This window comes from Mustela erminea, chromosome 8, assembly GCF_009829155.1.
Source record: "Mustela erminea isolate mMusErm1 chromosome 8, mMusErm1.Pri, whole genome shotgun sequence".
Classification (NCBI taxonomy): domain Eukaryota; kingdom Metazoa; phylum Chordata; class Mammalia; order Carnivora; family Mustelidae; genus Mustela; species Mustela erminea.
In genome coordinates, this window is record NC_045621.1 from 74018278 (window position 1) to 74033234 (window position 14957).

Consider the following 14957-nt stretch of genomic DNA (forward strand, 5'->3'; position numbering starts at 1 on the left):
CAAAGACTCCCCCCCCCACCCCCGGCACCTTGTAGGCCCTCCCTAGCATGTGAGAACTCTGTCGAAATCTCCCATTCCGTCACCACCTCCCCCCAACCGTGGGGTATATAACATGCCCACCTTCACAACCCGGGGCAGCAGCTCTTCCTGCCCACGGGTCCTGTCCCCGTGCTTTAATAAACCACCATTTTGCACCAACGACGTCTTAAGAATTCTTTCTTTAGTCGTCGGCTCCGAACCTCCTCACCCCACCGAACCTGACTTAGGTTCTGGGACTTCATCACTAGGACCTTGCTGCTGTAAATGACAGGTCCTGCTCTAAATCTTCCACTTTGTCAATTAATCTGGGCCCTTGCCTCTTGTGTAGCCTGGACGTTTCTGGAGTAATAACATTAAAAAGGTGATGAAAATTTCAAGTGGAGGGACTGCATTATCTGGGATTTAGTGAAGGGACTTTATTATTGAGATTTAAAAAAGACTAAGTAGTAACACTTGAGTTCCCTAGAGAGGAACTGGAAATACAAGATTTTATTTGATATTTCATGTAGTCATGCAAACTAGCATGTCCCAAAGTGTTTCCCAAAACACTGAACAAGATATTATTAGATGGAGAAAAGGGGGTCCCACTGGCATGTAAGTACATGAAACAGGTTTCTTTACTGCAATGCTTTCTCAGGACCTGTAATCCATAAATGTTCACAGTCATTCTCAGAGAGGGAATATGGTAAACAGCATTAAGCTATGACCATGAACTTGTTTTCTACAGGGACCCTCTTAGGACATCTTTCCTAAGGAAAATGACTTTAAGAAGCATCAAACTTACTCTGCTGGGCTACTCAGAAAGCAAGAAGTTTGGCTAATTTTTGTCAACCAACTTATGCAATGTTTTCAATTCCTAAGCCATAGCATGGAGTGTATGGGTTATCTATATACACACATTTATGTGTATGTCAAAATTTTGCAGTTTATATTTTTATATGATATCTACAGGACAATAATGTTCTGAAATGCTTCCTGTAACTTTAACTAGATTTCCATTCAAACCATTTGTTCTCACATTTTCACTTTGTTTTAATCAAGACTGGGTGTTAAACTCTGACCTTCTCACATCCCACTTCCCTTATTATCTCAGTTAACTGGTATGTTGACTAAATTTGTATTCAAGGAATAATAATAATATTATCAAGGTTTCATTACATTTTTAAGATCAGATTCAAAAGACATAAACAAGGATGAATGTTGATCCTTTCCAATTTCCTAATGAAAAATTATTGTTCTAGTAAGAGAGACCAGAAAGAATTAATTTGCTTCCTAAAAAGCTTTTAACCTCAGGAGAAGGATTTGGCTTATCAACAGAAAAATGAAAATTGTTAAGCCTGGAAATCTGTTAAAATGATAAATCTAGATAGTTATATTTAGATAATGCAGCTGAACAATTACTTCATCCAGAGTCAAAAACACTAAATTCTCCAAACTGAATTCATAAATATCACATATTTTATAAGGACCTAGGAGTTCTAGAAGGTAGGCATTTAAGAGGTATTTAAATAAGGTTATAATAATTTTACTTCAAGCCACAACCTTTTCCTTTATAAGCAAAGTAGAACTCTAAAAAGAAAATGGTTTCACTTTGAGAACATGTTCTTGCAGATGAATTTTTAAGGTAAATACATTTTTATACATCAAAAAGCCTTTATAGAGAAACTCTGATTCAAATCAAGAAATTTTACATATAAAGCAAATTCTCATGAATTAATAAATTTAATACAACTTTTGTATGTCAATTTTGACTGGAGAATTGCTACATCTTACCTCTTTTAGCTTGCATTAATAGAGAGATTCTTCTTCAGGTTAATCACAGCCTTGCAAAGGTATAATTGCAAGACACCAGCCACCTACCTTTCTTTCTCTTGCTGATTTCCTTTATCACTTCCATTGTTAATCAAAGCAAGTTCATCTAATAATGATGTAGATTCTTTTGTAAACTTCTCAAAAACCTACAATAAGATTTTGTTAACATATTAAAAATAATCTTGAAAGTTATTTACATAAGGATTTTCAGTTAAGAGGAATAGAATTAGGCAGGCAGAATTCCCTTTTCCTCTCCTGATACCACTTCGTACAATTCAACAACCACTGCACAACTTAAAAAAGAGAAAACAAAATCCCCCTTCTAGAACAATGAATAGTTTCAATGTAAGAAATTTTTAAAATTTAAAAAAGAAATATTTATAAAGATTTTATTTACTTATTTGACAGAGATCACAAATAGGCAGAGAGGCAGAGAGAGAGAGAGAGAGAGAGAGGAGGAAGCAGGCTCTCTGCTGAGCAGAGAGCTGATATGGGTCTCCATCCCAGAACCATGGTTCATGAGAAAGCAGAGGCTTTAACCCACTGAGCTGCCCAGGCGCCCCTAAAGAAATTATTTTTATTCCTCAGACAAGGAGGAATAAAATTCCTGTGTTTTGTGAAGAAACATCTGCACTAGTAACAGTTTTAACTACATGAACATGCTTTGGGCCATTATTAATATTCTAATTCCAGATACAGAACTTTTCTTTATGTTTTCCTATCACCAATCCATACTGGTTGCATATACTGAAGACTTTTATATATAAGCATGTAGCATAAAAATAAATTAGCTATAACTTTTAACATGGTTTCTTAAAATATTTCTAAAAACGGATTTGGGCAAGTCTGTTTATAATAAAGGGGACACTCATTTGTTTTATGTAACTGTCCAAATATGATCGAAATCAAGTTATCCATTCTGAAATATCCCAGTTTATTATTCTTCAATAAAATTAACCTTATACAGTTGACCCTTGACCATGTTTTTGGGAAGTCAAAAGTTATACGCAGATTTTCAACTCTGGAGAGGGTTAGGACCCCCAATTCCCATGTCATTCAAAGAATAACTGTAATCTAAACTGAGTTAGTTAACATTTTTTCTTTTAGTCCCCAGTAGTTTGTTAAACAATGCCATAGCAAGCAAAGGAGTTGACTTCAGTATGGCCAAAGATACATTTTCAGAAATGAAAACCTTAACCTGTCAAACTGCTTTTCCAGTCAAACTGATGTTTAAATATTCTCTCTGAAAATGGTACACCAATTAGATTACCTCTCAAGAAATTGTGCTACTCTGTCATTCAACTAAAATATTCAAAATTTTGATAGTAATATTGCTACAAATGACAACAACAAAAGCAAGCACTTACAAGACTGACTGTAGATGATTTGCCTTCAAGCATTATGCTATCAAATGGTATGCACTATATTTTATTTTTATAACAAAGAACAATCTACATGCTACTTAATTAAAATGAAAAAGTCACCAAAATATGTCTATTTGTATGTAATAAAAATCTCACTATAATATACCAACCAGTCTCTTATTTAACCAGTCCATGTGATCATAGGTGAGACTCCCGCCAAAATCTTCTGTTAACTGGCACGGTTCTATGTAACGAGTCAATTTATTGGCAGACACTAAAATAACCTATAGAAGTAAAAAGAAAAGAACGATTTAGCAAGCCAGTGTTAATGGCAATGAAAGCAATACGGAGGTAAAATCAGGTTAAAATATGCAATACTGTTTCCAAAATGATGATATTATCATGTATTTGATTAATACAATATTTAATACATTAGTAGAAGCATTTAAAATCAATTCAAAAATTGTGGGTATCTGCTAAGAATAAGTTATTATAAACCATATATAATTCCACATTTTAAAAAATGAGATGCAGCTGAGATGAAATATTTTCAAAAATTTTATCAATATTAATAACTTCTTGATAATAAAAATCAGTTCCTTTGATACACTGTATTCAGCAAAAAAGCTTGCATATGGCCTTAAAATTAGCTAATTACAATAAGAAGATAAACACAAATCATGATAAATCTGGCAATCAAAAAATTATACACATTAAAGTTTCTATAACAATTTTTTATTATGTATTAACAAAACATGTCCTATAATAGTAAAGTAAAACTCAGGATAATATATATTAATATTTAATTTGAAAATCAGAACTAAAAACCAAGGAGAAGTTCAGAGAATTCATAAATTTGAAATTTACATATTAACTTGATAACCTTTAATGCTAAACTTTAAAATACCAAAATATTTTAAGTACAAATTATAGAATGACCTAAGAGATCATTGTGTGCTAAATAAAATTTCAATGAGGATATACAAGAATACATAAGAAAATATATGTGTGAGAAAAGGAAATTCAAATGGTAGTGTCAATGCAAAATGATACATGGAAAGTTTAATACCCACCCCCAAAATGTGCAAGTGAAACAACGTGTTTAATAATAAATAGTATCTTTAAATGGCAACTCTACAGATATAAATGTAAAATAATAAAAGATAAACACTCCCTATTTTCTTCTGAAGATTTTGTCCTTCCCGTTTAAGTTTTTAATATGTACACACACAAACACACAGAATGAGAAAATGAACAAAATATGGATAAATACAAATCAATACCTTTATTTCAAGACACTGATAGCTAGGTTCTTAGGCTGGATCGTGGGTATCCAAGTTTAGTTTTGTTTTGTATATACATACATTTTTAAAGAATATATACCAAGGGATGCCTGGGTGGCTCAGTGGGTTAAGCCGCTGCCTTTGGCTCAGATCATGATCCCAGGGTCCTGGAATCCAGCCCTGCATCAGGCTCCCTGCTGAGCAAGGAGCCTCTCTCTGCCTCTGCCTGCCTCTCTGCCTACTTGTGTGCTTTCTCTCTCTCTTTCTGACAAATAAATAAATAAATAAATAAATAAATAAATAAAATCTTTTAAAAAAAGAATATATACCAAATACTGTGTTAAAAACCTGAAAACAGGGCGGCTGGGTGCCTCAGTTGGTTAAGCCAGTGCCTTCAGCCCAGGTCATGATCCCAGAGCGCTGGGTCTGAGTCCCATATCTGGCTTCCCCTGCTCTGCAAGGAACCTACTTCTCCCTCCCCTCTGCCTACCATTCTCACTGCTTGTGTGCTCGCTCTCTTTCTCTCTCTCTCTCTCTCTATCAAATAAATAAATAAAAACTTAAAAAAAAAAAAACCTGAAAACAGAAAGACTCAAGAAAAAACCAAGAGAAGGGACCGACTAACAGCAGGAGCACAATGAAATCTCACGCACCAACTGAAGAAAGTAAATTCTCAGAGCACCAGGGTGGCTCAGTCATTAAGTAATTGCCTTTGGCTCAAGTCATGATCCCAGGACCCTGGGGTAGAGCCCCACAGTGGGCACTCTGTTCAGCGGGAAGACTACTTCTCCCTTTCCCACTCCCCTTGCTTGTGTTTACTCTCTCGCTGTGTCCCTCTCTGTCAAATAAATAAATAAAATCTTAAAAAAAAAAATGTAACTTCTCTGAGGCAGCTTTCAGGGAGGTTACAGTGAGAACAAAGAAAAATCTAGAGATGGTGGTATGAGAAAAACTGAGGGAGTTTATATGCCTTTTTTCCCCATTTAAAAAGTGAAAGAAAAGATAAAGAACTTCAAATTACATTTTTGACTAGTTTAGAAACAGCAAACTATATTATGCCTAAATGGCAATTAATGTAATATCTCTTTTATGAGTTTAGCGTATCTCAATTTCATTGTTTTCCTGTTTAGGTAACAATAAGAGCTAATTTAAAATAAATATCTTAACTTTTTAAATAAAATAAACATCTTAGAATAAAAAGAACACAGAAAAATATTACTCTTTTATTGAAAAACTTGTCATAGACAGCTTTATCCTTTTGTTCCAAAAAGGCTTATTTAGACTAGCTCTTAGAGACCGGCATGATGTTAAACTGTCACTGGAAGTGGAATAAGGCCGCAGGAACAATCTCATCGGCCAGCAAGCCATTCTCGGATCTAGGCAGATACTTCCACACAGTCACCTCCTACAAAGGGGGCTTTTCCTTTCTAGGAAGTGCCTAGTAATCAATTAACTATATATATACCAACAATGAAACAGAAACATGTATTTATGAGGAAATAAACTACTTTGCTAAATTGAGCACCAATTCACATCTGAAAGATACCCCCCCACAATGCTCTCTCCTGAAAAGACAACTGAATAGAAAATGTAACAAATATAAAATATAATGAATGATCTCTCTGCTCTTCTAGTGTGCCCTATTTGGCACAGTGGTTTATTTAAACACTGAAATAATATCTCCTGAAAAATCTATCATGTCCCTTATAATTTAATTTTTAGTCATGTGTCATTCGTTTGTTCAACATTTTTTAATTAATGAGTTAAATTTATTTATTAGAAGTATTATTTAGTAGAAGTTACGTGTTCTACTGCTGAGAATAGGATAAACTAAGATATGTTTCTACAAAAGAAATGAGCTTTTATTTCTGCAGTATTCCAGAGAGAGTTGTGCAATGCTTTCACAAAAAGAAATAGATTAAAGTTTTCTGGTTTATTTCTACAGCCTTAGTAAAAAATACTCTTAAATCTAAATGTTGTTGTCCCTTTGATATAATAGAACAGAGGGACAAAGTTTTTACTAGAATATGCCAAATGATTTCCAAATTCCTGTCTTAGGTTAAGCACCAATATAACTGAAAGGATACTAGGCACTAGGAGCCAATCACTCCAGGTTTGTACCCTAGCTCTGCCACAAATTCACTGGCCTTATAAGAAGTCAACCTAAAGGAACTCACTCCAGGCTTATTTCCCCAAACTGCCAAAGAAGGCACCCGCATTAAACTATCTGTGATGTGAGCTCTACAGGCTCTTTAAGCTCCGTAGAGGATTCTAATAAGGTGTCATCCTATACATTTAATTTGGGCCATTCTCTTTTATATATGACCTATTTTGTGCAATGAAGAGCATTTGTCACTTTCTATACACACTGGCCTCAAAAAACAAAAACAAAAACAAAAAAACAAAAAATAAAAAACAAAAACCAGAATCAGATGCAGTATTAAGAAGAGAGAAGAAAACAATTTAGAATGGTGGCTGATTATCACTGCCAATAAATTACACTTTCACTCTCATGAATGACAATACAGAATAAGGTAGAGATCCTTTTGATTATTAGTCTCCCAATTTGAGGATAAGATTAATACCAGTACAACTTCAATTTTATCTTGTCATTTGATAGACTACAGATACTATCATCTAAGCAACAAAAGCTTTCAGAGTCACTAGGTATAATGCTGCTTAAGATAAAAGTACATGAATCTCTGAATTACTAAAAGGGAAAGTGGACAGGTAGATAACTATTTCAGAGATAAGACATAAGGAAATATTTAGGTGAGCAACAAGAGAAGAATATCCAATCGCTAATGAAAAACAACAGAGAAGTGAGGAGGAAGAAAGTCATCTAGAAGAAAAATAAGAAAAGATGACAAGGAAGGAAATGTGAAATCATGTGGGAAGAACAAGGTGTCATTAAAACAACTACTATGTGTTTATTTGATCAATGCTGTCAACACCTGGTAATAAATCCTTCTTATGGATAATTCTATGAAGTAAAACATACTCTTGCTTCTAGGAACAGCAGTATTTATACCAAAGTTATACTTTAAAAATACTTAGAATACAGGCATGCCCAGGTGGCTCAGTCAATTAAGTGTCTGCCTTCAGCTCAGGTCATGATTCCGGGGTCCTGAGATGGAGCCCTGTGTTAGGCTTCCTACTCAGTCTGCTGCTCCCTCTCCCTTTGCCCCTTCTCCCCAATTTGTGCTCTCTCTCACCTCTCCCTCTGTCAAATGAATAAATAAAATAAAATAAAAAATAAAAATATTTAGAATATAAACAAAAACACAAGCTTAATTACAACAGCCCAAATGATCCAAATAACACCAAGGAAAATAATTTTTAATTAAACAACATCTACACTGAATTTAATTATATATAGCTCTAAGTATCAAAAATGGCTGTGTTGAACTGTACCATAAAGTCAAATATGTTTGTCAGTGCATTAGCCAGCATTTGAAATGACTTACTCTCATCTCATTAGGGATATTACAGGCTTTTTAATAAGTGCCTAGTGCTTATTTACTTGGGAAGATACTCTAGCTTAATCTTCAGAGTCTAAAAGAAAACAATATGGAGATAACGAGAAACTTCATAGTTGAGTTTTAAACAGCAATCTATGACATTAGATCCAAGCAGACAGGAAATGTGTCTTCTAATTTACCCTCTAAGATGCAAGGTGTTTAGCCACTGTGAATTCTTATATATCATGAGATCAACAAAGCAAAGCATTTCTGAGCAGATGCCTATGCTTAAGCAGGATGTGATGGGCTCTTCATAAAAGGGATCTTTTCTCCTACTGAGTGTTCGCAGCTTTAGTTTCTACACCACTTGCCTCTGCTCACTTTGTATCATCCCAGAGCAACATTTCCTGTGTGCCCTTGGCATGAACAGCACACCTCCCACCAGTCAAAAGTACTCACTCACCATGGCAACATTCAAACTTTACTTAACTCTCATCCCTCACTATACTTTTGTTTCTCCTCTTTGGGATGCAGTTTCCCATTCAACTATCAGGGTAACACCTTTCCTAATGGAACCCAGCAGCCCAGACTGCTTTCCCCTACAATGCTAGCACACCTTTCCACTAAGTCTATACGCCAGTCAAGTTAACCAATGATTAAAGCGTATAAGATAAAAGCAGGGGGGAAATGCAACTCATTTCTGCTTAGGATGTAGAAGGCTGGAAAGAACAATGCTCCAACCTTTACACCACTATCTCCACTATCAAAATGATGCAAGTTAATGTGAAAAACGAAAACTTTTCTTGAACCCATGAGGGTCAACAGGACAACCAACTAACTTGAAATCTAAGGATAGACCAGTGCCTTTGAGAAAAGATGGGGCTGGAGCACTTGTTTACCTGGGAAAAAAAATACCTGACATGATACAAGCCAGGAAAGAATTCAGCTAACATTTAATGAATTGTTAAAAGCCAAATGTGAACTAATGTGAAAATAGAGAACCCCTGGTAAGCATGGACACGAAGAACTCCACCACTTGAGGGCTCTTCTCACAGACCTCCTGGGAATCATGAGAAAGACTGGGATAATAAAGATCAGAAGCTTCAACAAAACAGCCTCTCTCAGAGTACAATCCTGGGGGATGCAAATAGTAGCCACCACTGGAAAGGCATGAAGCTGAAGAATGGCAGAGATTCAACTCTATCTCTTCTAGAAAATAAAAACCTTCATGACCTGAGGGAAAAGCAGCAAACCCAGATGACCTTAGAGCACAAAAACAGTCCCACTGTAGCTAGAGGGAAGGAAAAGAAAAGCCCTCTATCCTACTAGAGACAAGAATATATGATAAGCCCAGGGTATTATAGGCCTTCTAAACCTGAGTTGAGGGCCCTATTCCCTAGACTCAGTGTCACAAAGCCAGCCTAAGACTGAGGCTGAACCAGAACAACAGAAAATGCCCCTCTGACAAATACTGAATAACAAGGAACAGCAGTCTTCTGCTAATGGAGTGTCAAAATTGCAAAGAGACCTTTTCTGAGGCAAGGTGCAAAGGAAAGACCTATAGTTAAGAGTGGTATAAAAACAACCTAGGGGACGCCTGGGTGGCTCAGAGGGTTGAGACTCTGCCTTCAGCTCAAGTCATGATCTCAGGGTCCTGGGATCAAGCCCCGCATCGGGCTCTCCGCTCAGTGTGGAGCCTCTTTCCCCCTCTCTCTCTGCCTGCCTCTCTGCCTACTTGTGATCTCTCCCTCTCTGTCAAATAAATAAATAAAATCTTAAAAAAAAAAAAAAAAAAGGGAGGGGGCACCTGGGTTGCTCAGTGGGTTAAGCCGCTGCCTTCATCTCGGGTCATGATCTCAGGGTCCTGGGATCGAGCCCTGCATCGGCTCTCTGCTCGGCAGGGAGCCTGCTTCCTCCACTCTCTGTGCCTGCCTCTCTGCCTGCTTATCATCTCTCTCTGTCAAATAAATGAATAAAATCTTTAAAAAATAAAAAAAATAAATAAATAAACACAACCTAAGCCTGTGGTGCACTGAAGAAAATAATAGCACCAACCAAAGTCAAAGTCAATTCAACTCCTGGCTAGGCTAATTCTCCTGCCCCAAAAAAACCCTAGCAAAAGCCAAGATGGACCCATGTTTAGGTACAATACTGTTTACCTCAGTCCTAAACAAGATGTCCAACATGCAACAAAAGACAAGGAATGCAAAAAGCACGAAAGAAAAAAAAACAACCCACAGTCAGGAAACAAAGCAAAAGATATAACTAGAGGAAGACCCAGAATAGTAGAAGTATCAAGTAGGGAATTTAAGATAATATAATACATGCTGAAGGTTCTCGTGGAAAAAGTGCAAGACAACATGCAAGAAGAAATGGGCAATTTCAACAGAGATAGAAATTTAAAAAATTGAAATGTTACAAACAGGGAATGCAAGCTGGTGCAGCCACTCTGGAAACAGTATGGAGATTCCTCAAAAAAGTTGAAAATAGGGCTACCCTATGACCCAGTTATTGCACTACTGAGTATTTACGCCAAAGATACAAATGTAGTGATCCAAAGAGGCACCTGTACCCCAATGTTTATAGCTGCAATGTCTACAACACCCAAACTATGGAAAGAGCCCAGATATCCACTGACAGATGAATGGATAAAGATGTGGTGTATATATTAAATGGAATATTAAGCAGCCATCAAAAAAAGCAATCTTGCCATTTGCAACAACATGGATGGAACTAGAAGGGATAATGCAAAGTGAAATAAGTCAATCAGAGAAAGACAATTATATGAACTCACTGATAGGTGGAATTTAAGTAACAAGGCAGGGGATCATAGGGGAAGAGAGGAAAAAATGAAACAAGACAAAACCAGAGAGGGAGAAAAACCGTAAGAGACTCTTAATTTTAGGGAACAAACTAAGGGTTGCTGGAGGGGAGGAGGGTGAAGGGAATGAGGCAGTTGGGTGATGGACACTGGAAGAGCATGTGTGGTGGTGAGCACTGGGTGTTATGTTAAGACTAATGAATCAACACCTGTAACCCTGAAACAAATACTACATTATAAGCTAATCTAAAAAAATTGGGGTACCTGGGAGGCTCAGTTGTTAAGCATCTGCCTTCAGCTCAGGTGATGATCCCAGGGTCCTGGGATTGAGCCCCCACATCAGGTTCCCTGTTCAGCAGAAAGCCTGCTTCTCCCTCTCCCACTCTACCTGCTTGTGTTCCCTCTCTCACTGTCCCTCCCTTCCTTCCTCCCTCCCTCCCTCTCTGTCAAATAAATAAATAAAATCTTTAAAAAAAAAAAAAAGGGATAAAAAAAGAAATGTCACAAACTGAAAACATGGTAACGTAGATAAAGTAATCTTACAATGAATGGGTTTCAACAAACTCAATAAAGACAAACAGTAACTTGAAAATGGATCAACAGAAAATACCCAAACTGAAACACAAAGAGATAAAACAGAAAAAATAAATAAATAAGAACAACAACCCAGAATGGTGAGAAATTTTCAAATAGTCTAAGTTACATATAATTGGACTTCTCGAAGAAATAGAAAAAGAAAATGGGGCGAAGAAAATATTTAAAAAAAATTTTTAAGAATTTTCCAAAATTAATGGCTGACATCAAACCAGAGATCCAACAAATGCAGAGAACACCAAAGAGAACAAATACCAAATAAAATACACCTAGGCATTATATAATAAAAATGCTGAAAACCCAAAAATAAAGTGAAAATCTTTTTTTTTTTAAAGATTTTATTCATTTATTTGACAGAGAGAGAGAGATCACAAGTAGGCAGAGCAGCAGGCAGAGAGAAAGGGGGAAGCAGGCTCCCCACCGAGCAGAGAGCCTGACACAGGGCCACCCAGGAGCTCCTAAAGTGAAAATCTTATAGGTGGCCAACAGGGGAAAAAAGATATATGGCACACAGCAGGCTAACGATACAAATAATAGAACTCTCCTCAGAAGCTATGAGAATGAGGGGAGCCTGCGTGGCTCAGTGGGTGAAGTCTCTGCCTTCAGCTCAGGTCACAATCTCAGGGTCCTGGGATCAAGCCCCGCATCAGGCTTTCTGCTTGACAGGGAGCCTGCTTCCCCCTCTCTCTCAGCTGCCTGCTTTTGATCTTTCTCTGTCAAATAAACAAATAAAATCTTAAAAAAAAAAAAAAAAAAGAAGATATGAGAATGAGAAGTCAATGGTGTTATATAGTTAATGTGCTAACAGAAAAAAATAATGAAACAAAATTCCATACCCACTGAAAATATCTTTCAAAACCATAACAGAAACAATAGGTTTTTTTAAGGAAAACAAAAGCTAAAAAAATTCAAAGCCAACAGACCTGTTCTGCAAGATATGTTAAAGGAAGTCCTTTAGGCAGAAGTAACATACCAAACAAAAAGATGAATCTCCAAAAAGAAATGAAGAACACCGTAAGTGGCATAAAGAAAGATAAAGTTCATTTTTTTATTATTTTAATTGCTGTAAATAAACTATCAGTGGCAAAAATAGTAACCATCTATTGTGTGTTTATAGAACAGGAGAAGTAAAATGTATGACTACAATGGAAGTGCTGGATATATACTGTTTTAAATAATTTCTACTACATATTAAGTGCTATATTATTTAGGTAATTAAAGATATACGTTGTAAATTTAGGGCATGGACATAAAAAATTTTTCTTAATAAGGGATGTAAACTACAATGGAGATAAAATGTAATAATAAAAAATAATCCAAAAGAAGGCAAAAAAAGAACCAAAAAGTACATAAAATCTAGCAAGATGATAGATTTTAATCCACCTGTATCAATAAATGAATATAAATGGTTTTATGAAACACTGCAAAGGACATATTGTCAGAATGGATATGAAAGCAAGACCCAAGGATACTATAAGAAGCCCACTTTAAATATAAAGAAATAGGTAAATAGATGATAAGTAAAAAGGTATTATGGAAAAAGATACAATATGCCAACACTAGTCAAAAGTAAGCTGAATAGCTATATTAATGTCAACCAAGGTACAGTTCAGAACCAGATATAGTATCACAGATAAAAAAACTTTTAACAGGTTGTGGCAGGAAAAATATGACAGAATTGTTTATATTTGTATTCCATCTGGAACTTCTTTTCTGATCTACAATAAGATGTACTTTTTACACAAGACAGATGAAGACAGAGAGTGTCCATAGGAAAGGACAAATAGCTTTTTTTCATGGATGAAAACCAAACCAGATACTAAAAATAATTATGACATATCACACAAAATAGACTCCAATTTCAAAATGTCCAGGGATTCCTAGTATTAGCTAAATGTCCTCTCAGTAATACAATACTTTTTTTGTTTAAATAAAAAGTTCTACTTACTCAAAGTTTATAAAGAGTGATACAAATGAAAACAAGAAAAAATTTATAGTCTTTGACAAAGAATCATAATATATTCCACAAGTATCTGAATGTCAATTATATACTCATCATTGCTTAGGCACTGACTCATCACTGCACAAGCTCAGCTTAGTTTCCAACGATGAGCAAATAAAATAGCAGCAATATGCTATTTTTAAAGATACAACACATTTCTGCTTTTTAACAGAGTTTATTTACCTCAAAGCCAAGTCTATCCTTCTCTTTCCAAAAACAAAAATGTGTTACTTTCTTATCCCAGAATTCATCAGGCTTCACTACACAAACAAGGGACACCTCAGCTGGAACAACATTCTATAAAATAAAAAAATAAATTATAAATTATACATGTAAAATGAATAATTTATTAAAGTTATAAATTACTAGGTTTTCATGGTTGGGCTGAGTAATTAAAAGACCCTTGGAAAAGAATTAAAATAATAAGAAATACTCCAAACTTCAAAACATACATGGCAATAAAGAAATACTTGGAAAGACAAGTCGATTCAGAAAAGATTTCAATGTAATATACACAGTACATGTGAATTATTTTTGTGTTGTACCGAATCTAATAGGTATATATTCAGATTAAGCTGTAAGACAATTTTTAATTGGCAAACTACTACATTTGGTTTTTCTACATATGAAAAGAAATTTTTTTAACACAATCACCTTGGGAGAATTTCTTCAAAAGTGTAAAATCAATTTTCTCATAAAATAAATTTCTTACTGGCCATTATACAAAAAAGCCCAGATTCTGCTTGATTATTAACTTGAAGAACAGGACTAGCTAATCTCTGACAAATATTTCACATTTAATAGATATGGTTATTCATATTACCTAAAGAAGAATGGAAGTTAACATTTACTGAGTTAATAAAATATTCCATGTATATTTTATCAGCAAACCCCATACAGTCTATCTTTAAATAAGATCTTAAACCTATCCATTTCTACCACCCACATTGCTAACATCCCCAAACGAGTCAGCTTTAAAAAAAATAAATAAATAACAGGCCGCCTTCCTTTCTTCACATTTTTCCATGCTCACAGTAAAATTCAAACTCCTTTCCAAAGCCTAGAACGCCCTCCAGGCCCCACTGACCCTCAGACCTCAGCTCACACCCTCTCCTCTTAGCTCATACCTCCCCCCACCCACAGTCATACTAAGTTTCCTGCTGTTGCTGGAATGTAACAAGTCTGTTTCCACCTGAGGCTTATACCCTTGATGTTTCCTCTGTCTGGAGTGTTTTCTGTCCTATACACCTAGGAAGAATGCTCCCTCCATTAAGTTACAGAGAGACCTTCCCTGACCACCCTATCTAAAGTTGCACCATCTGATTCAGTGATCATCTACTATTGTATGTTGCCTCATAGCACTTATCACTGTCTGCTGTTACATTAATTAGTAGTTAGCGTAATTACTTACTGACTCCTTAAGTAGAACACTAGCTTCCCAATGGCAATTACCTTATCTACATGTCACCCCTATATCTCCAGCCTATGACAGTGCCTGGCATATAGAAAACACTCCATAAATATCTGTTGAAGAAATGAATTCACATTAACAAGGAAATCTCATTCTCCCAATTTTACAGG

At 35.7% G+C, this 14957-nt stretch overlaps 1 protein-coding gene across 6 annotated transcripts in view; it reads right to left on the reverse strand.

Annotated features, from left to right (window-relative positions):
* Positions 1-14957, reverse strand: part of SESTD1 (SEC14 and spectrin domain containing 1) — a 166319-nt gene that overhangs the window by 80125 nt on the left and 71237 nt on the right. For 5 of the 6 annotated variants that reach the window (XM_032356090.1, XM_032356089.1, XM_032356085.1 and 2 more), the window contains exons 5-7: positions 13560-13673; positions 3386-3499; positions 1900-1997 (exon numbers count right to left, since the gene is read on the reverse strand). In XM_032356090.1, the coding sequence (XP_032211981.1) occupies positions 1900-1997; positions 3386-3499; positions 13560-13673 (326 nt within the window). The remainder of the gene's footprint in view (positions 1-1899; positions 1998-3385; positions 3500-13559; positions 13674-14957) is intronic. The other variant, XM_032356091.1, reaches the window with a different exon arrangement.